The 21600-nt window shown below is 38.1% G+C and overlaps 1 protein-coding gene across 2 annotated transcripts in view; it reads right to left on the bottom strand.

Moving 5' to 3' along the window:
• Window positions 1-18819: 18819 nt before the first annotated feature.
• Apoltp (Apolipoprotein lipid transfer particle) overlaps window positions 18820-21600 on the bottom strand; it is a 327278-nt gene continuing 324497 nt past the window's right edge. For both annotated transcript variants that reach the window (XM_070106619.1, XM_070106620.1), the window contains 3 exons: window positions 19863-20051; window positions 19104-19800; window positions 18820-19041 (listed from right to left, as the gene is read on the bottom strand). In XM_070106619.1, coding sequence (XP_069962720.1) covers window positions 18988-19041; window positions 19104-19800; window positions 19863-20051 — 940 coding nt within the window. In that variant the 3' untranslated portion in view covers window positions 18820-18987. The remainder of the gene's footprint in view (window positions 19042-19103; window positions 19801-19862; window positions 20052-21600) is intronic.

Genomic DNA, 21600 nt, shown 5'->3' with positions numbered 1-21600 from the left:
TATAAAATTAAAGTCTCCTTTTCTTTCTTGTCCGAAATCAACCGAATTTTTACTTACATACATATGTATAATATTTAACGCGAGTGTAAGTGAATTATCAACAATTTAAATTCAGTGGTGGGTGTTTCCAAGAAATACTAAGTCGGGAATTCCCTAATCCACCAGAATGTATTGAATACCCGCTACTAATATTTTCAAGGCCATAATTATAACAGGAATTTTATAATCTTTAAGTATTTAAAATCCATAATTTTTTTACTTCATTTTTTCTATTCATTACAAAACATCCTTGAATTATTTATAGTTCTTGTTTTAGATAAAATATGAAAGCATCTTAATATTACGTAAATATAAAAAATAAAGTCACCATTTTTATAAGACTTTTTTTTTGTATGCTCATATATTGTTACATTCAATACCGCTACATGTAATTAAAAATTTAAACTGAATATATTTGAGTATCCTAATTTTCTCCTTATTTACACTTTTTCAAAATATTCCTATTATTCTATGCGTACATATTTGCATATTACATACAAAAAATAGAGAACAGAATTTAAATTTCTGAACGAATTGTATATATATATATGTATATTCATTTGACCCCGAGCCATTCCGAACCGAACCATTCAAAGAATTTGAAAGTGAAAAGGAATTCTGGAGAGGGTAGCAGCGAGCTGTTACGAAAAAGAACACAAAGCACACACCCTAGCACGAGTGGCACGGTCCCTTCGTCTTTCCTCGTCGTCCCCTCGCTCACAATAAACCGGTTTGGGTTACAAAAGAGTCTGTGTATGAACTGGGCCTATGACATAATGCGTTTGTAGCAGCTCTGAGAGTATTGAGTTCATTTACTACTTGGTTCTTCTTTGTCCGATCGTTTTGTACACATACTTTGTAAGAAACATACACAAGTAAGCATGAGGTGTACTCTTTGTCGGTGTGCACCGTTTCAGTTCTCTGGTATGTACATATACATATTATATATGTGTTATAAACAAAGTGAATTTGAAAGATATTTGTTAAACAGCAATGAACAAATTTATTTATTAAATATTAGACTTAGTAATAATACACAGTTAGGCTTATATACAAGGATGGGAAAAGTCTTACCATGTGTTAAAAGAGTGTAACTTATCGTATACGTATACACACGGATTCTCACAAATACGCACAAACGAAGAGCGTAAAACGAGCACTTACGATGGGGCAAAGCGACGATAAAGTTACTGCCGCGTCGAAAAGCGTCGAGCGGCGCGTTTTTACCGCTCAGCATTAATTCCGATACGCCATCCTTAAATTAAGCGGCAACTTTACGTCAAATTCTCACTTAAATTCTAAAATTAGTACAAAAGAAATGAAATGTAAAACGAGTTAATTTATTAATAATACTTACATCCATATGTACAAGCATTAAACATCGCATTTAGGGACGGCAGTCAGTCAACAATCAGCAGTTGATTGAACGGGTTAATGCAGACGGTGGTGTATATTTTACGTATAATATTTAAATTCAAATTCTGTATACGGGAAAAGAGACAGTACACATTTCCATTGAAACTGCATGCTCATGTGTAATAACAATTTTTGTTTTATAAAAAACAAATAAAAAATTAAGGAGTTTTGAAATATAATATACATAAGTTATTATTAAGTTTAAAATAAAAGTATACTTTTATTTAATTTTCACTTTTATTTAGACATTTTTAAATTCTGAAATATTCATGAACTGCAGAAACACGTACAGCAGAGCTTTTGAGAGGAGCGTATTTAATTATATTTTTGTGACACTCTTTTTTTAAATTTATGTATATTGTTATAACTAATTTTAATTAAAAGTTTTGAAGTTATTAAAGAAATAAAAATGATATTATCTACGCGCAAAAGAGTTTTTCACTTGTGATAGCGTTTCAGTCATAACTGACAATTTTCAGCTATGATGGATTTATGGTCAGCAATGACTCAACACAACATAACACAACAAAAATGTTAACAGTTCTCAATAAGAACGCTCTAAACTATAAAGCACAGGAAAAGATACGTCATAAATAAAGATCAAATACATAGGTACCAGGGCTACTGAGTATGTGCATTTATTGTACTTGTCTCTGCTCGTCATGAGTTTTTGTTTTACTTATTAATATATTTTTTAATAAGCAAGACCGCCACAAGTCTGTGCAAATAAAAACGAAGAGTGTGAAAAAGAAATACAACCACGACGCAATAACAAATACGTGAGGTGCTCTGTTGCTTCCCTAGCTCATATATGTAAGTATCTTTGAGTAGATGTTTGCACAACATACATGTGTTTGAGTGTGACTGACCAGCGCCACCGATTTTAAAACAAGTTTGAGAGAAAAAATTAGGCACTCATGCAGTTTTCTGGTACATACACTTATGTGTTGGGAAATTGTGGAATATATCCAACTAACCAACAAAGGAAAAAAAAGGGAATTTAACACCTTATATTTAGAACTTCTCCAATATCCGGACAACTTTTATAACTCCGCAAGAATGTCAACATCGACAATCGACTATAGTATAACCTTTATAAAATTGCACCAGGTCTTCAAAAGAATTGGACAAATTTTATTAAGTATCCTATTACGCAGTGTACGAAATTAAAACTAACTTTAAGGTAAACAATTCGTTAATACGACAAAGTATAAAAATAAAAATGCAAAATACTTTCCGATCGTTTTGTGCGTACAAAAGAATTACCGGGAATATGCTCTATCTCATGCAAGTTACATACTAATCTAAATACTGTCAAGGGAACAATCTTTGCCCCCTGCTTAAACAATATCTCAGATGAAAAAATAATTAAAGAGTTAAAGGCCCAAAACGTAATGGATGTCTACAAATTTAAAAAAAAAACGTAAATGGTACCCTTTTATCTAGCGGAGTAGTGCTGCTATCATTTGACCTTCACAAACTACGAAGTAAAATTGACGTTTCATGGTACTCTCTTAAGATAAGAGAATACATTCCGAATCCAATGAGATGCAAATCATGTCAGATTCTTGGCCATACAGCCAAACACTGCAAAAATAATCCAAGCTGCCTAAACTGCAATCTCCCCCCCATGCCCCAACGACTTGCATTCGTACCCAATGTGCGAATTGCGCTGATAAGCACGCAGCCTCTTCGAGAGACTGCCCAAAGTTCATTCAGCAAAAAGAGATACTAAAAATAAAAACACAAAACAAATGCTCCATGAGCGAAGCAAAGCAACACTACAAAAAAAACATCTCAAATACAACCACAACACACACCTACGCTGCATTGGTATCAGCAGCTCACGATAATCGTTCCATTACGGCAGTAAACAGAAACACAATAGATTCAATAGCTGAATCAGCAAACGTCACTCTCACAAAACATAACATCTACAATTATGGACAACAACAAAGCAACGAATTAGTTAATCCTCAACCAACTACTTCAAACTCAATTCTCAATACAGAAATTCACAAAAACAAAAGTCTCAACTCAATCGAAACACACAAAAACTCATTAGATTTTACAGGAATAATCACTAGAAACCAAACAGAAACAATAAACGAAAAAACGCATTTTACAGATAACACATACGCACCTAACAGCGACGCATCAGACTCACCTAATTTATACAAAGATTTTTAACACAAAAAAAAAAAATAATAAAAAGCAACATAATCCTCTTAATTTTTTCTAAAAAAAATGGCATTGAAAATAATTCAGTGGAACATAAACGGTTATATAAACAACTACGACGAACTAATACTACTAATAAAAAACAAAAACCCTGACATTATCTGCATCCAAGAAACACATTTACCTCTAAACACAAGCAGTACAATAACTCCAAAACCATACATTGGCTACTTTTTTAATTTAAATAACATTTCATCTGCAAAACAAGGCATTGCCATTCTTCTGAAAAACCATATCCCTCACCAAAGTATAATAATCAACTCATATGTCCAAACACTCGCAATAAAAATTAATTTAAATCTAAACTTTACCGTAATAAATCAATACATTCCACCTTGCCAACCTTTCACAGAAAATGACTTAACATCGATTATTTACCAAGTAAATTCCCATATAATCTTGACAGGCGACTATGGGGATCGAATAAAACAAATAGTAGAGGAAACAAAATTGAAAACGTAGTACTTCAGGAGAACCTAGCAGTCCTAAACAACGGATCCCCTACTCATTTCTCCACCCACAAAACATTCACGCACGTCGACCTCACCATAGTCTCGGCATACCTCCTGCCAAGATGCCACTGGAGCATAAATAGCAATTTGTATGGCAGTGACCACTTCCCGATACAAACTAACGTCTCAACAAATTTTCACTTTGAAAAAATCAAACCTACCCGAAAATTCATTACTGACCGAGCAAACTGGAGCCTATACCAATCAATATCCAATAATCACTTCAAAAATCTCCAGAGCCTTAACATAAATCAGGAAATTGCCAAAATCACAAAAGCCATAAAGAAATCTGCTAACGAATCCATTCCCCAAACAAGTCCGTCCTTCCACAAAAACTCCACTCATTGGAGGAATTCCAAATTAAATATATTACGCCAAAAAAAACAAAACAGCTGGCATAACTACAAAAATTGCCAAACAATCGAAAACCTTATATGCTACAAAAGAGACAATGCTATTTTCAGGCGCACAGTGAAGGAAGCAAAAAAAGCAAGCTTTGAAAAATTTACAGCCTCCATATCACCGGCATCAACACAAACGAAATTATGGGCTGACATAAAATCGTTAACAGGAGTCCCCTATACACCAATTAGGTCAATCAACTACAATCAAAGCCTACTTACTTCTTCAATAGAAATAGCAAATTCTTTTGCAGAAACGTGGTCAAATTACTCAAATTACTCAAATTTTTCGTCAGAGTACAAGGCTGCGAAAAGCGATACTATAGCCAAATCATACATTTTTCAGCCAACATCAAAAACAGCAATCGATCTAGATTCTGAAATCACTTTCATAGAATTGGAACTAGCTTTACAGCATTCAAAGGGGAATACCCCAGGATATGACAGAATATCCTACCCCATGCTCAAACATCTTCCCACCGACGCAAAAATACAACTCCTACACACCTTTAACAATATATTTGATTCTGGCCGCTACCCTTACACGTGGCGCTCTGCAATTGTTTTACCTATACCCAAACCCAATAAACCTACAAATGAAATTTGCGGATACCGCCCAATTTCTCTGTTGCCATGCATGAGTAAAATTTTCGAAAAAATCTTGGCTAAAAGACTAATGTGGTTTTTAACCAATAACAAATTAATAAGTCATAATCAGGTGGCATTCAAAAGCAAGCAAAGCACGATAGAATCTCTGCTTCACATCCAACATTACGCGTCAAACGCTCTTTCGACAAAAAATCATGTCACTGTATTATCGACAGACTTCGAAAAGGCGTTTGATCGGGTAGGAATTCATACGATATTGTCATAGCTTGAAAAGTGGGGCGTTGGTCAGAAAACCTTTAACATTATAAAGGCCTTCATGACAAATCGCACTTTTCGGGTAAGGATAAATAATACCTTGTCAAACCATATAGGTTGAATATAATGGTATTCCACAAGGATCACCACTTTCAGTAGTACTATTTATCATATCATTTGAACAAGTATCAAATATAATACTAAAACATAAAAATATAAGCCTTTCGCTCTATGCAGACGATGCTATAATTTTCACTAAAATCAAAGATATAAAAATTGTAAATAACATATTTTTAAACATATTAACAAAATTAGAAATGTGGGGACTGCACTCTGGCGCGTCCCTCTCTATAGAAAAATGTAAAATATTACACATCTGCAAAAAACCAATTGTCACCCTACTAATCTTATGTTCAAAAACAAACCTATCGAAATTGTAAATGATCTCAAAATATTAGGAATTATTTTCGATAAAAGATTTACATTTAGAAAACAATGTATTAGCATAAGAAAAAACCTGGCTGCCAGATTAAACATCATCAAATATCTTACATCAAATAAATCTTTTATAAATATTCATACACTAATAAACGTCACTAGAGCACTACTATCAAAAATCGATTATGGACTCCCAATTTATGGATGGTGCGCAAACACCAACCTAAACCAAATAAACGCCCCATACCACCAGGCAGTGCGCCGTAGTATCAACGCTTTTCCAACATCTCCTGTAAAATGGGTCCTAGCGGAGGCCGGACTACCATCCATAAAAGACAGACTGCGTGATGCCACCTATAAGCTCATCCCAAAGCTGGTTAACTCACAAAATAAAATCTTAAATACGGAATTTATTAATGCCTTTACCCATAAACGCAATTATAAAAAAAAATCAACTATCCGCAGATGTGTCAGTTATTGCGAAATGCTACAAATCAGTAAGCACGGCACAAAAGCAAAAACCTCCCAAAAATCACCGTGGATGCTTGAGTTATCGAGCTACGACATCACACTCCACAAAAATAATTCAAACGATGTCAACCCTGTCATTCATAGAAAATTATTCCACGACTTATCGATTTCATATAAAAATCAAAACTGGAATATGATATTCACGGATGGCTCCAAAACCGAGTTTACAACAACATTTGCTGTAGTACATGAAGACGGATCATTGATCGCCGGAGGCATACTCGAACCATATTGTTCGATATTTACAGCGGAAGCGACAGCCATTAAACAAGCATTGGATTTTGCAAGCCACAACAAAGGGAAATTTGCAATCTGCACTGATAGCATGTCCGTCATCGAAGCGGTGAAAAACATTTACAACAACAACCCCTTATTAAACAACATCAGAAATTTTCTTCTCAGATACAAAAACAAAACTTATATGGACACCAAGTCTTATAGGTATCAGCGGAAATGAATTCGCCGACTCCGCCGCACGATCCGCAGGCAAAGCAGCGTACCTAAATTTTCACACAACTGAACCAAAAGATTTGTCAAATTACATTGCTCACAGTTTAGCTGAAAAAAAGGAAATAGAGTGGCAGCAAGACCCCCATCGATACGTCACATTAAACCCTAAGGGCACACGGGCAACATACCCAAGAACAACCCCAAGGCAGCAGTCTACAATAATGGTTCGCTTACGAATAGGCCACAGTAAATTGACACACGAACACCTCTTAACAGGGACTCCCAAAAAACCATGTCCCTTCTGCAAAGGATTATTATCCACAGACCACCTAATCCACGACTGCAAAAAATTAAAATCGACGCGAGAAAGAATCTTCGGGCAAGTTGCTCCAAGTGATTTACTTACAAACATCACAAAAACTAACATCGATATAATAAACCAATTTTTCAAGGAACTAGACTTAAGCAAGAAAATCTAATTAAACAAGTAAGGAAGGGCTAAGTTCGGATGTAACTGAACATTTTATACTCTCGCAAAGTCAAATGGTATACTCGTTTGAGATTTCTTTGTGGATTGACTGATATTTTCGGTAGAAGGTCAACTATAGGCACTGGGGTCCACATATTTTGTACTTAGGGGTTTGAACAGTTTTGGTTCGATTTAGACGATTTTGGGCCGCAAGGTGGCATACTTTAATTGCATTATTCACGCAGTTTTACCCCGATATAATCATTGTTACCTGATTTGCATAGTGGAAAGTGAAAGAATCAGATGGAATTGAAAATGGTGTTACATGGGAAGTAAGCGTGGTTGTAGTCCGATTTCGCCCATTTTCGCACTATGACATAGAAACATGAAAAAAACGTTACGCACCGAATTTGGTTGAAATCGGTTGAGCAGATCTCAATATATGGGTTTTCACCTAAAAGTGGGCTGTGCCACGCCCACTGACTAATTTTGAACGCGATTCCTATAAAGCCAATTTATACCATCTCAGAGATAAAATTTAATGTCTTTGGCGTGTTTAGTGCTTGATTTATCGCGCTTTTAGTAGTTTTAAACAGTACCGTTATATGGGGAGTGGGCGGAGTTGCCACCCGATTTCAACTATTTTCACACCGTCAATAGAAGTGCTAAAAACATTTGCTTCTAGTGAATTTTGTTATTATAGCATTAGCGGTTTAGGAGATATGCACATTAAACCTATTAGAGGCGGGACCACGCCCACTTTTTAAAAAAAGTTTTAACCGCAGATGCCCCTCCCTAATGTGATCCTGTGTACCAAATAACAGTCTTGTATCTTATTGCGGAGCTTAGTTATGGCAAGTTATTTGTTTTTGATTAATGGCGTTTTGTGGGCGTGGCAGTGGTCCGATTACGCCCATCTGCAATACCAACCGTCTCACGGTACCATGAAACATGTTTACCAAGTTTCATAAAGATATCTCATTTTTACTCAAGTTAGAGCTTGCACGGACGGACGGACAGACGGACGGACAGACAGTCACCCGGATTTCAACTCGTCTCTTCTTCCTGATCATTTATATATATATAACCCTATATCTAACTCGATTAATTTTAGGTGATACAAACAACCGTTAGGTGAACAAAACTATTATACTCTCTAGCAACAGGTTGCGAGAGTATAAAAGTATGTGTACATAAATCAAAATAAACAAATTTCGCACGTGACAAAGACCATAATATAACATAATGATAATAACAATACCAAAAGCTGAGCCGTAGGCCCTGGCAGCCAGTGTTCTCTTTTTTAGATATTATATTTGTATACTATATCTAAATTGAATAAATAAATAAACTTTATTCAGTTTTCGGAAAAAGGAACTTCAGGTTACAATTTAAACAAATTGTTTTAAGTGCGATTGCATACATAATTAAAGATTGTTTGAGTAGTATCTACCTCATCCACACCTACCATGGCGGCGAGGTGAACTTTGTTCAAGGCGAGAAGATCCCCCGACCTCCTGCGATCCACTCTCGGCCAGAAGGATCGCGCAGGAGCTGGTCGTCGACCAGCGTCTGCTGAGCGCATGTCTCAATCCCATTCCGATGTGAGCGAGGAAAGGGTGCCCCCCCTGGCCATCTCATCGGCCTTGCAATTCCCAGCGATTCCGATGTGACCAGGCACCCAAACGAGCCTGATATTGAAGTATCCTGATGCTAATTCTAGTGAGTACACTCCTTGACTAGCTTTGTATTGCCGCTCTGCTGTCGAAGTGAATGCTCATCTCCCTAAACGAAGCTGCACTTCGTAACAGTACTGCTACCGCCACCTTGATTGCGGCCACTTCCACCTCAAAATATTCTACTGATAATCAAATTTAAATAAACATGTGTAAAATCAAACTTGCAATACAAAATAGTAAACAATAAAATGCGAAACAGTAAATAAGAATACAACAATTACTAATAATAGCAATGAGAGTTCCAGCAGAAACCACTGCATATCCTGCTTTGTCGCTTTGGCCTCTAGAAGTCGATTTGGTGCTCGCTCTCACTCTGGCAACTTTGAACGATTTACATAAAGAGACTTCGCTTCCTCTCTAACATTACCCTAACTGACGTACTTAAGAAAAGCGTTGAGCGGCGCGTTTTTTTTTACCGCTCAGCGTTAATGCCGACATGGCACCTCTATATAAAGCGTCAAATTCTCACTTAAACTCTAAAATTAGTACAAAGAAAATGAAATGCAAATTTAATTTATTAATCATACTTACATTATTTGTGCAAACATTTAAAATTGCGTGTTAAGAAATTTTTAGAAATATTACAATTTCTGCGATTTCTGCAGCCAACTTTACTTCTCAACGCGCTGTCAAAATCGAATTTTTCAACGTTCATGCCGCTATGCTTATTTAGGTATGTGCCATATAAAATCTATGCACATGAGGAAATTCCGACACTAATTGGTCGCTGCCGCTTTTATTTGGGGACGGCAGTAAGGCTAAATACAATTACATATATTAAATTTACAAAATGTACTAAAACCAGTAAGGAAGACAAAGGTCGGGTGTAATGAAAAATAATGATTATTTTTGATTTTTATGTTTTTTGCTCAAATATAATGATTTACGATTTATTATAATATTAATCAAAATCAATCATTATTGGTGAAGAAAATCGTAAAACTCTAAACTAGAAAATAAGGGTGAAGTTACATAAATTTACAACAAGCTTAACGCTAGTGAATATGTTCAAAACATAATTAAAAACAAGTGAAGGAAAACCTAAGGTCAATTTAATTATTTATGAAGTAAAATCAGCCGAATCTCCAAAATTCTGATATTATATATACTGGATCTAGGGCAAGTTTTCGCTCGATTTTTTCCATTTTATGCACAAATATGCGCCGTTATTAGAAGAACACGCTCTCTCAATTTTATTTAAAAAAAAGTCACATATGTGCCGGTATATGCGGTATATGGTCAGCCGGAAGTTCAAAAACCTTTCTATTAGGTTTATAGGCGCTAAGAGAATTATTGATCCGATTCAACCCATTTTTTACATACAGTAATACAACTGTCAGAAGAGGATTATTTCTATACTATACCTGTGAGATACCGATTGACCGATATTTTCGATAAAAAGTTCGCAATAGGAACTGGGGTCCACATATTCCCTATCTTGGACTTGAATAGTTTTGGTCCGATTTGTATAATTTTTAATCATAAGTGCCTCAAAGGCACTATTCACGCAAAGTTTTATCCGGATACTTTGATTGCTTCCTGATTTGTATACTGGAAAGTGAAAGAATCAGATGAAATTTAAAATAGTATTATATGGAAAGTAAACGTGGCTTCTGCCTGATTTCGCCCGTTTTCGCACTGTAATGTAAAAATATTCGTATATATATATATGCTCCTTGTTGTGAGCACACTTTTTGCCAAAACCACAAGTCTGTCTTTGATTACTGTGATCTCCGCCTGGAAGACACTGCAGTGGTCTAGTAACAGCATTTAAGTTTAACAGCATTTAAGTTTAATCCGCACGATACAGCTCAACGATTTATATCGTCCAAGATCGTTTGCATAAGGTTTACGAGAGTATGCGGGAATTTACCTTCAACCGATACTGCCACATCGTCAGCGTAGGCCACAACATGTACCCCCTTCTTTTCTAGATCCAACAGCAACAGAAGTGGGGATAACACGCCTCCTTGAGGTGTACCGCTTTAAGCATATCTGTACATCGTTGACGCTCCCAGCGTTGAAATTATTGACCTGCTCGTGAGCATCTGTTGAATTAATTTTCTGAGAGGTTCAGAGATGCCCAGATCCTTAAGCGCACTCAGTATGGCAATAGGCTGGATATTATTGAAGGCTCCTTCTATATCTAAGCAGGCAATTGGAGTGTATTCTTTAACTTTCAGAGATTTTTCAACCGCCGCCACCACAGAGCTTAGCGCTGTCTCTGTGGGTTTTCTTTCTTCTTCGCATGCTGCGAACCAGCCAACTTTTCTGGTTTCAGTTTGTTTTTTATATGTAATTCTATTAGTCTTTCTAGCGTTTTTAGAAGGAGAGGCTAATTGGTCTGAAGTCCTTGGACTTGTATGCGAGCTTTTGCCTACCTTTGGTATGTATATTACCTTGACTTCCCTCCAAAGCGAAGGAATATAGTTTAATTGCTCCCTTAAGAATGGTAATTAGCCAATCCATTATGTAATTCTGCGGTTGCTGTAATTGAGCCGGGAATAGACCGTCTGGTCCCGGCGACTTGAAGGATTTCAAGCTATTTATTGCCCAGCGTACGTTGCTTTCTGACACCATGTTTATAAGAGTGGTAATTAAAGAGACACTCACCTCTGCCATTGACATCTGTGCTGCCCCAGACTGTGTGATGCGCGTTTGAGTCGCACCCAAATATAGTCATGCACTTGGATTCCTCGCTATCCCGTACCACCTCTTTTACCATCAGAGTTAATTAGGTTAATTAGGGCTGCTGAAGCTAGTTTGCTGTGATGAAGATTAATTTGTAGAAGACGCATTAACTAATGTTGTATCTGCGTCTTCCTGAGTCGCTTAAAAGCTCTCTCTCAGTATACAATTTTGAAAGTCTGGCAGCAAGCTCAGACTCGAAAGAACACTCACCTGGCTCTATTCTTTGCACGTCGCTCGAGGACTCCATAGGATTTTCCTCTCCTTCGCATATCTCGCTCTCCGATGTTAGATGGTCTACAGCATCGGCGTCCGACTTGTAGGGTGTTATCCTCACTATCGTGAATCTGTAATTTATCTCCCCGCTACTTTTCGCCAGCGGTTCTATGGATTATTTTGTTAGTAACCGCAAAATCTGCATCGTGGCCCTTTTGATCTCCACGCCAGATTCTGCTACGGTGCCTTCAAATATCTTGACGTACTTGCACCCTTCCTTGGGCAGGCTCGGGTTGCAGGCTCTTATGAGCTGCATAATTTGATCCGGTTGTCATGGTGTAGCCGAAATACATACCCTTGGCCTTGGTCTGGAGGGTTTGTCCTCTAAGTCCACTGCTACCAATTTTGACCCGGGGTATAAATCTCCCACCTTGGCTATAGCAGAGCGACCGCTCTCTTGTCATCGCAAGCAATCATTTTGATCTGGCCCTGGTACCAGCCGGCATCTGTGCATGACGGTGGCGGACCCGGATTTCTAAGTAGCACTTCCAACGCCACATTTGTCAGCGCAGCGTGCACTCATTTCCATTGGGCTCTAAGGATTCTTTCTTCGGTATCTCCCTCGTCAAGAACGTCAGTGACAATTCTGTTCCAGGCCACTTCAGCAAATGATTTTGCGGGCGTTACGCCCTTTGTCTTTGGCCTCTTGGCTAACGGCTTAGCCTCTTAGCTGACCTCTGTTTCTTGGCTGCCTTTAATGGCGGCTCCAGCTTGAAATTGGCAAGACGATGCGTGGAGCTCCTTCATTAGCTCCTCTTTCGTTGGCAATTTTAACTCTACTAACCTTAGTAGGTATGCTGCGCGTCGTCTCTCCGCATACTTTGCTTTTGCCGGGTCCTGAATGTTAAATGCAGGTCACTCTATGACAGATGCACTTCCAGCAGCAGCCCCTTTGGAATCTCCCTCCTCCCCCTGTTTTGCTGCCGTGTTTTGGCTACAGGCTTTGGGTATGGCTACCTCGGCGCTACTGCTTTCTTGTTTCTTGGGGCCAGCTTTAGCTTCTGCCCCTTTTCTTGTGCTTGCCTTATCTTCGGGACCAACCTTCGCTTCTGTCCTCTTGCTGAATATTGCCGAGCTCGCCCCACATACCGTCTTTTTTGGGAGCAACTAGATCTCTCCGGGGGCCTGTTTTTGTGGAGATCCGGGCTCCCTCCTATTTTTGGTTTTGTTTTCATTTATTTTAGTTATATTATATTTTGGTTCATAATTGGTCCCCCGAGTGTGGGGAAAGTGTGTCCGCTTGGCTATCATATTACGGAGGGCGTCAGGTATCCGTAAGCTCCATTCATGCATGACACCTTGATCCAGCCCTTTATAGTACCCCCGACCGTGGTAAGGCTCCTTATCTGTATTCTGTGCTATTTAGGAACAACGAATACACCTTAGCTAGATTCCTCACGTCTACGGCAGGGGCGGACTATTACCAGCTCGTCCCCGGTTACGTCTTCTATCTGTGGTATCTATTACCAGTCGGCACCCTCCGGGAGGGTCCAGTGGGGGATTTCAGCCAACCGGGTTGTATCCTAAGTGAATTAGTTACGGAACCAGTTACCACCATGACTACTAAAGATGAGGAAATCTCAAACGAATTCCTCATTACACAATTGAGAACATTTTGGGAACTATACTATGTTCGCACCGACACATAATTCGTATTTTCATAGACAAAAGAGGTTTTCACGCGAAAACTTGTGTTTTCATCCATACAAAATCTGTCAAACGAAAACACAGTTTTCGCTGAAAACCCCTTGAAAACTTACATTGCACTCATTATAATCGGTGACTGCTCTAGTTAAATCGATATTATTAGAAGACATATTTTGCCAGCCCTAAATGTCAGTTGACAATTTGCTTACATTCCATAATTGGCCTAAACGTACCATACAAGAAACTGCTGATGGGTTCACCAATACACTCACATTTGATATGTCAGTACTGTTAATTTACATTTGCATTTTTAAATTCAGAACTATCCACTGATTGGAGAAAGACGTATGCAGAGCTATTGAGAGAAGAAGATGGCATCAAGTGAAAATTTATTTTTATATTTTCATATTTTATTATATTTTTTGTTGCATTCCTTTTTATATTTAAGTATATTATTATAAGTAATTTTGATTAAAAGTTATAAATTTGGTAAAGAAATAAAAATTATATTATCTACTGCGCAAAAGAATTTTTCACTTCTGGTAGCGTTTCAGTCATAACTGACAATTTTCAGCTATGACGGATTTATGGTCAGCTTTGACTATCATATTATCCATCAGATGACCGTCACTGTTCTTGTAGGGTACATAACAAATGTAAACAAAAAGAAATGTGAACTGCCAATGCAAACTCATCGAAAACACACAATGTCGATCAGAACGACTTTGGTTCCACAATCCACAAATTGTGTTTTCAAGAGGATTTTAATTCGGTGCGAACATAGTATTAGAGAAATTCCCCCCCATTTCAATTACAACCCCAGAAGATCAGTATTGTGAAGACTTTTACAAAGCCACAACTACTACATAAGATAATGGTCGGTACGTCGTACAACTACTTCTAAAACAACAATTTCCCAACACAGTCGCCTTAGATCACTCTCGCACCTCTGCAATACAGCAGTTTCAAAGTATTGAAAAAACCTACTTAAAAAAGGCGAGCTCAAACCAGATAATGATATCTGCATTATTCGCCAAACAAAGCGACAAATTGTATCCTCTGTGGCAAAACTTTTCGACCCCGCAGCATGGCTTTCGCCAATTATGATACAAGCCAAAATCCTAATACAAAAATTATGGCTAGATGGAACCTACTGGGACGAACAAGTCAAACCACTTCGTTTAGAAAAGTGATCCCAGTTTGCGTGCAATCTGATATCTCACATATACAAAACCCATGATGGGGAAACTATACCCCAGAGCACAAAGTCGACCTTCTCGGTTTCTGTGACGCCTCTGAAAAGGCCTATTGCGCCACTATATACGAGCGCTACTACAAGCCAAACTATTATTCATGGTGCGAATGCATTTAAACATGCGCACCTAGACGTACAAAAAGCAAAGGTCGCTCTTATCGCAGCTTCTCAAACGCATTACTTCAGCCGAGAAATATCATTACTAAGAGATTCGAAGCCGATTGATAAAAGAAGCTCACTCTCAGTACTAAATCCATTCATAGACGCGAAATATCTAGTACTTCGTGCGAATGGTCGGCTTGCCAATTCCAGTCTGCCGTATAACGAACGTCAAGAAATGCATTTTCATGTGCAAGATCTGCACTATGAATAAGCAGAAGATGCGATGGCAGATTATAGCAGCACTTCCACCGGAACGCTGTAACTTCGCTCTGCCTCTCACTATTACATGTGTCGAGCATCCAACATCGGCGGACTTCCTTTTGGCGCGCGAGTCACCTCGTTTTTTTCACCGATTTTTTTATATACATTTACACCGTCTCCTTTAGTATGCGAACAGGGAGTGATTGCGTTGAGATAACCTTTTTTTATAAGTATTCAAAAAAGTCAGATTGAAGGACGAACTATCATCAACAAAAGAAATCTCTGCAGGTGTCCCCAAGGATGCATATTAGGCCCTTTCCTATATTTAATTTATACATCATACATGCCCACTACTCCTAATACATACACATCAACAGATGCAAATGACACCGCATTTATACACGTCAACAAGGATGAAAAGACAAGATTACCCACAAATAAAAATAAATATCAATGCTGTCCCTATCGAAAATCATTTCAGATACCTAGGTGTCCATCTAGACCGGCGTCTAACATGGTCCCGTCATATCGAAGCCAAATTAGCGGCCATTAAGCTGAAATCCGCTCAAATGCACTGGATTATTCGTCCTAATTTAACACTAGATCTTGAACACAAGATTCTCTATATAAGTGCATTATAAAACCAATATGAACCTACTTCGACTGCCATATACTACTCCATACGAAACAATAATTTTTGTTATTCTAGCAAACCTTATGCCGAATAAGTCGGCCATTGTGTGACTCATTTATTTACAAAATTGCTTGAAAATATGTTCTTGAGTATACCTGAGCAATCTCAAGTTTGAATGCAACAAGCCCGGTCCTTTATCTGCTCCCAATATAGCCTGAATATTGACTCGAAACTTATCGGCGCAACTTGAAGTTAGCAGACGGTCATAACAACGGATAATTCATGATGACTTAAACCTGTTGCCGTCCAAAGTTCAAATAACAAGCCGGTTAAACTCTCTAGATTTACCGGCGCGCCTGGAATTTTGCCAAAAATTTATTGAAATGGCCGAAGAAGACAATAACTTGATATGTTGAAATGTAAACATGTAAAATTGCCGTATATGGAGTGAATCATATCCAGAGACGGAACTTCGCACAGTCTGAGTCAGGCTATACTTCTTATGTATTGAATGCATTGTCAGACTATATTTCTTGGAAGAAAATGGTATACCAGTAACTGTAAATGGGCACCATTACTTAAAGATATCTTCATGAAATTTGGAATAGATTATTATCCAAAGGATGGATTAGATTATTATTATGGAATGTAGAGCAGGTTCGCCTCCACGCCTTCCTGGCCTTTTAGACTCCTACAGATTTTTGACCTTTGCTTGATACAGACATAGCTTAGATTATTAGATGGATCGGTTGAACCCTGGGCCTGTGGGCGTAGTATTTTGTCACCTGAGTATGCACAGATGACACCCTGCAAAAATGGCTGATGGACGAAGAAGAAAACAGGTTGAAACCAACCTCAGCTAATTTGGACGGTTCCTTGGGAGGGACACCCTCACCATAGGAGACGAAATCGTCCCCCGTAAGGGTTTAGACAATTCCGGTTGCGCTTGGCTTACCGTCACTTGGGGATTCTCCCTCTGGCGACCTCTGCCGTTTAATCGAAGTGTGAGGGTCATTCGGCCCCTCTTTTCCGTCGTTCATGGCGGTGAAAAGCCATGGGTCGGTGTCGCACCGATGTTTAGCGAAATGGCTAAACTTGCCAAATCAGTAAAGCTTGGTGTGTACGACCATAGCAGAAGAGATGGAGCCATCTCCGGAGGTAGCGGATAGGGGCTGCTATATGCGCTGTTCCTTATGAAGGTGGTCAGGGGAAACCCTGGTCCTTTACTTAGATGTGAAAGTGCCGAGTGGCACCTTGGAATGCACAAGCTGATAAAATGTTACGACGAACGGTCGACATTTCTTTATAAGGAGGCGGTAGCTAGGATAGAGGAAGTGTGGAAAGGAGTAAGGTTTGAGGCGGTGGCCTAATCGAATCTCCCGATGGGCCCTCGGGCTCGTTCTGGCTTCCGGTCAAACCCTCTACCTCGGCCAAAATTTGAGAGATGATTCGCTATTGTAATCCATCTTTTCCGACCCAAGACTGGAGGGTGATTCGGCTGGAGAGCACCGAGGAGCCACATCGGCATGCGCTGATACTCCTAAACAAAGAGCTCCTCGCTCCTCTCAGTATCATAAAGGGGCTTCTAGAGGATGGTTCTTTCGATAATGCAAACAGAAGCAAAGGCGGATGACCCACTGCCCCTGCTTAAGAAGAGTTTGGAAAAGAAAGATCCTTAAAATGACTCTCCAGCACTCAAAGGCGGCCTCCGCTGATCGCGCGAACCGTGCATTCAAAGCTAGTTAAGGAGTGTCTGTCTTCACTAGAAATACCTCTAGCTACTTCAACATCAGGCTTGTTTGGGTGCCTGGTAACAGCGGAATCGCTGGTAACTGCAAAGCAGATGAGATATCACGGGGGGCACCTTTACCCCGCTCACATCGTAAGCTCCTTCTGGCCTTGAGTGGAACGCAAAAGATCTAGTGAACTACTATCCCATCAAAGTTCATATCGCCGCTATCGTAGGAGTTCTCACTGTATACTGTACAATGGGCATTTATGCAGTATGGCTTAAAATCTTACACGATACTAGTTGTCAGAGTTATATCGAGGAGGGGAGGTGGAAACATCCAGGCACTTTCTCCTCCACTGCCCGGCTTTTGCAATACTGAGACTGAAACATCTTGGTAATCAGACCTTCGGCGGACCAGAAGACTTAGCCGAAATGGATATTAGCCGTCTCAACAAATTTGTTATAGGCTCAAGCGCTTTGTCGATTTGTTGGGGTTTGATGATCTAGCTTTATAGAAGTTTTAGGTACCAAAACCGACCTGCGTTCTAAGCTGTCCAACTGAGATCCTCTTAGGATCGACTTCCTCACCTAACCTAACCTTATCCAAGGCAACGGTACAATCTCCAAAGAAATTGTTATGAACGGATAACAATACAATATATGTATGTGTTAGCTGTCACACAAGCTGATAGATCAATTTTTATGGAAAACTTTTATATTTGACGATATGTCTTCATAAAATTTTAAAGAGATTATTGGCAACGGTACAATCCCCGAAGAAATTGGTAAGATCGGTTCAGCCGAAGTTAAGATTTTTCCTTGTTTAATAATGATTTTATCAACACCTGAAGATATTTCCCCGGCTTGATTGTGCAAATGTCGTCTACAATTTTTTACGGAACCCAACGTCATATGGAAAAAATATGAAAGACAGGCAATCATAAATCAGAAAGGCGGTATATTTTGAAAATAGCTTCCAATTCGAGTGACTCTGTGGCAAAAATAAAGGCGGAAAGTGGTTCCAGTGCCAGTGTTTCCACTGTGAGAAGAGTACTTAACAGTTGTGAGCACCTGGTACTCAAAAAATTAAAAAAAAAAACGTAATAAGAACGAGTTCTGCGCGATTTTTGTAATTTAGAAAGCATTATATTTCAACTGTGATTGTACAGGTAATCTTTTATTATTGATTAATGCATATTATTATGAAAACAGCATGAATAAAATATAAATTTACGTGCGTTTTTAAAATAATTATGTCCCAATTTGATTGTGGAATTATTTGTAAAAAAAATTTACTTCACAATGTCATCTTCAAATTGCCAGTCCCAATCGGAGAAATCGTAATCCTGTAAGAATATGTTAAACTTCCATTATGTTTGAATTCAGATGAATTATAAATAAGACTTACATTTTGTTCATTATTTGATCTTTTATTAGATGGTTTCTGTATTGTGCATACCATATAAGTCGAACCAGTGTTATGGCCAGTGCATTCGCAAGTTTGATTACCGTTTGATACAGAACTTTGCACCACTCGCTTAGCAAAAATAGTTGTTAATCGTTTAATTGGACTTTTCTGTTTAACGCTGAAAACAGATCCCTCAGTATCTAAAGCTAATTGTGCACATATCCCGAAGCTGCTATTTGAAACATGGAGCGTATGACGTATTTCGCTACTACCTTCAGGGCTGCGATTCGAATATATAAACTGCTTGTCAAAACCATAAAAGTGACGTATTTTACGTGGTTTGTGAATGTTAAAATCAGCGTTGGTGATGATATGTAAACTAACTCCTTCGTCGATCATATATTGTAATATGGATGAATAATCATATCGCATTTGTTTAATGTCACATCGGCTACAAGATATTATTATAAAGGTTTTTGAAACTCCTGTTCGGAAATTTAATCTGGAAGCTGTGGAAATAGCTTGCATTATATCACTCTTTGAAGTAGATCCATCATAACTTTTTGAGAAAACTGTACTATGCTTTAGGTATTGACGTAGTATATAAGTACTGTTAGTAAAAACAACATTGTCTTTTGAAATAGTTCGGGGATAATCAAATGGTGGTAGTTGCGAACCAAACGCAATGACGGCATATCTAAGAAATAAAATAAACGTGTATATTCTTAACTGCTCACTTAGACCGTATTACGATTTTACCTGGTGTTCATAAATCTCTGGCTGTGTAATTGTTCCTCGAGGGCTGAAACTATAGAATTCGCCAAGCTGAATGTATTGCACTCGTTTGCTTCAACTAAAAAGACTATATCGCTGCTACGAGACTCATTATTTATGTTATATTCCACAAATGTACTTTCAGGGACATATTCACCATTATTAATTTCGCACCTATAAAAATAGTTCATTAGCATGTCTAAAATTAAAATATTATAAGTAACTTATAAGTATTATGTTTAAAGTTAACTATAGTATAAATTTTTATAAAACTATTTCTAAATAAAATTTATTACATTTGTACAAAAGATGGGGAAATACCTTTAGATGTTGCAAAAATGTATATTAAACAAGTAAGGAAGAGCTAAGTTCGGGTGTAACTGAACATTTTATGGTTTTGCAATTTGAAATGAGCAAAGCAAAAACCTTCAAGTGTCCACTTAACTTCATATTAAAAAATAATGCGAAAGAATTCAACATTTGTTATTCAGCGAAATCGTGAATGAATTACTATCAAATTTGGTATTATATAATATTATAGGTATAGACTCAATTAGTTTTAAAAATATATTTGACTTCCCGTTAGCAAAATTATATTGAAATCGTCCTCAAATGAGGTATACTTAACATAAACTTAACCAGAGAAACCTAGTTTAATATTTGATGCGCAAAACGTCAACCAGGAGACCAAGATCTAGACCAGCTCCATTCATGTTCATTGCCAAACCATTAACATAATTACGTTTGTTAGAATGATTAAATGGGTGCCCAATTTAGTGGGAAACACCCACCACTGAATTTAAATTGTTGATAATTCACTTACACTCGCGTTAAATATTAAACATATTTATGTAAGTGAAAATGCGATTCTCTTTCGGCTGATCGTGATAGGTAAACGCGTGTCGCATCAACGGGTATAATCGAATGTCGAGTTTCGCTAAGGATCACTATTATTTCGAATGAGGTATATCTGCTGCCGAGACGATCCTTTTTGTTTGCTGAGGTGGTGTATAGCCGTATATAAGGGTGGTGTATTGTAGTGGGTTATACTAGGGTGTGCCATTATTTTGGGGGTGAAGCGGTGTACTTGGCCGTAGGAGTTTATACTCATTTAAACATCCTGGGCCCCCTAGGCGAATATTTTGCCTAGTATTGAACGTATATACTGTTACATGTATTTCGGCTTACTGCTGATGAAGCAGCCGAGGCTGCGGCATACATGCTGTAAGTGTAAGATACTTTTATTTGTTGTAAATGGATGTTATGTATTTCGATATGGGAGTTGGTGCTTAAAGTAGCTTGTTTATTTGATTTTTCTGTATTAGAGGCACTTCTTTGCAATTTATTTATTTCGGCTTATAGGACATCGACTCCACGCCTGGCTTGGATATGACCAGAATGGGTGCTCCTTTAAAACCATTGAAGAGGGATCTTGCGAGAGTACAGTGATTGGCCGAGAATTGAGAACGACTTTTCCTAGAGGTAGTAATGTGGTAAATACGATATATTTATATCTGTTATATCCATCTAATTTTTTGAAGTAGGATTTGAAGCTTTTCATAACTGATTCAAATAAACCAGACAACGCATTATAGGAGCGCTTAAAAAATGTGATAAGTGCCACCTTTGGTTTTTGTAAGTCTAGGTGCGTCACTGTATCACATTAGGAGTATGGTGATCCCTTAACTTGATTTTTGAATAATTTTAAATGCATTTATAAAAA

Source organism: Bactrocera oleae, chromosome 3 (assembly GCF_042242935.1).
Source record: "Bactrocera oleae isolate idBacOlea1 chromosome 3, idBacOlea1, whole genome shotgun sequence".
Taxonomy (NCBI): domain Eukaryota; kingdom Metazoa; phylum Arthropoda; class Insecta; order Diptera; family Tephritidae; genus Bactrocera; species Bactrocera oleae.
This window is presented reverse-complemented; position numbering and strand designations above follow the sequence as displayed.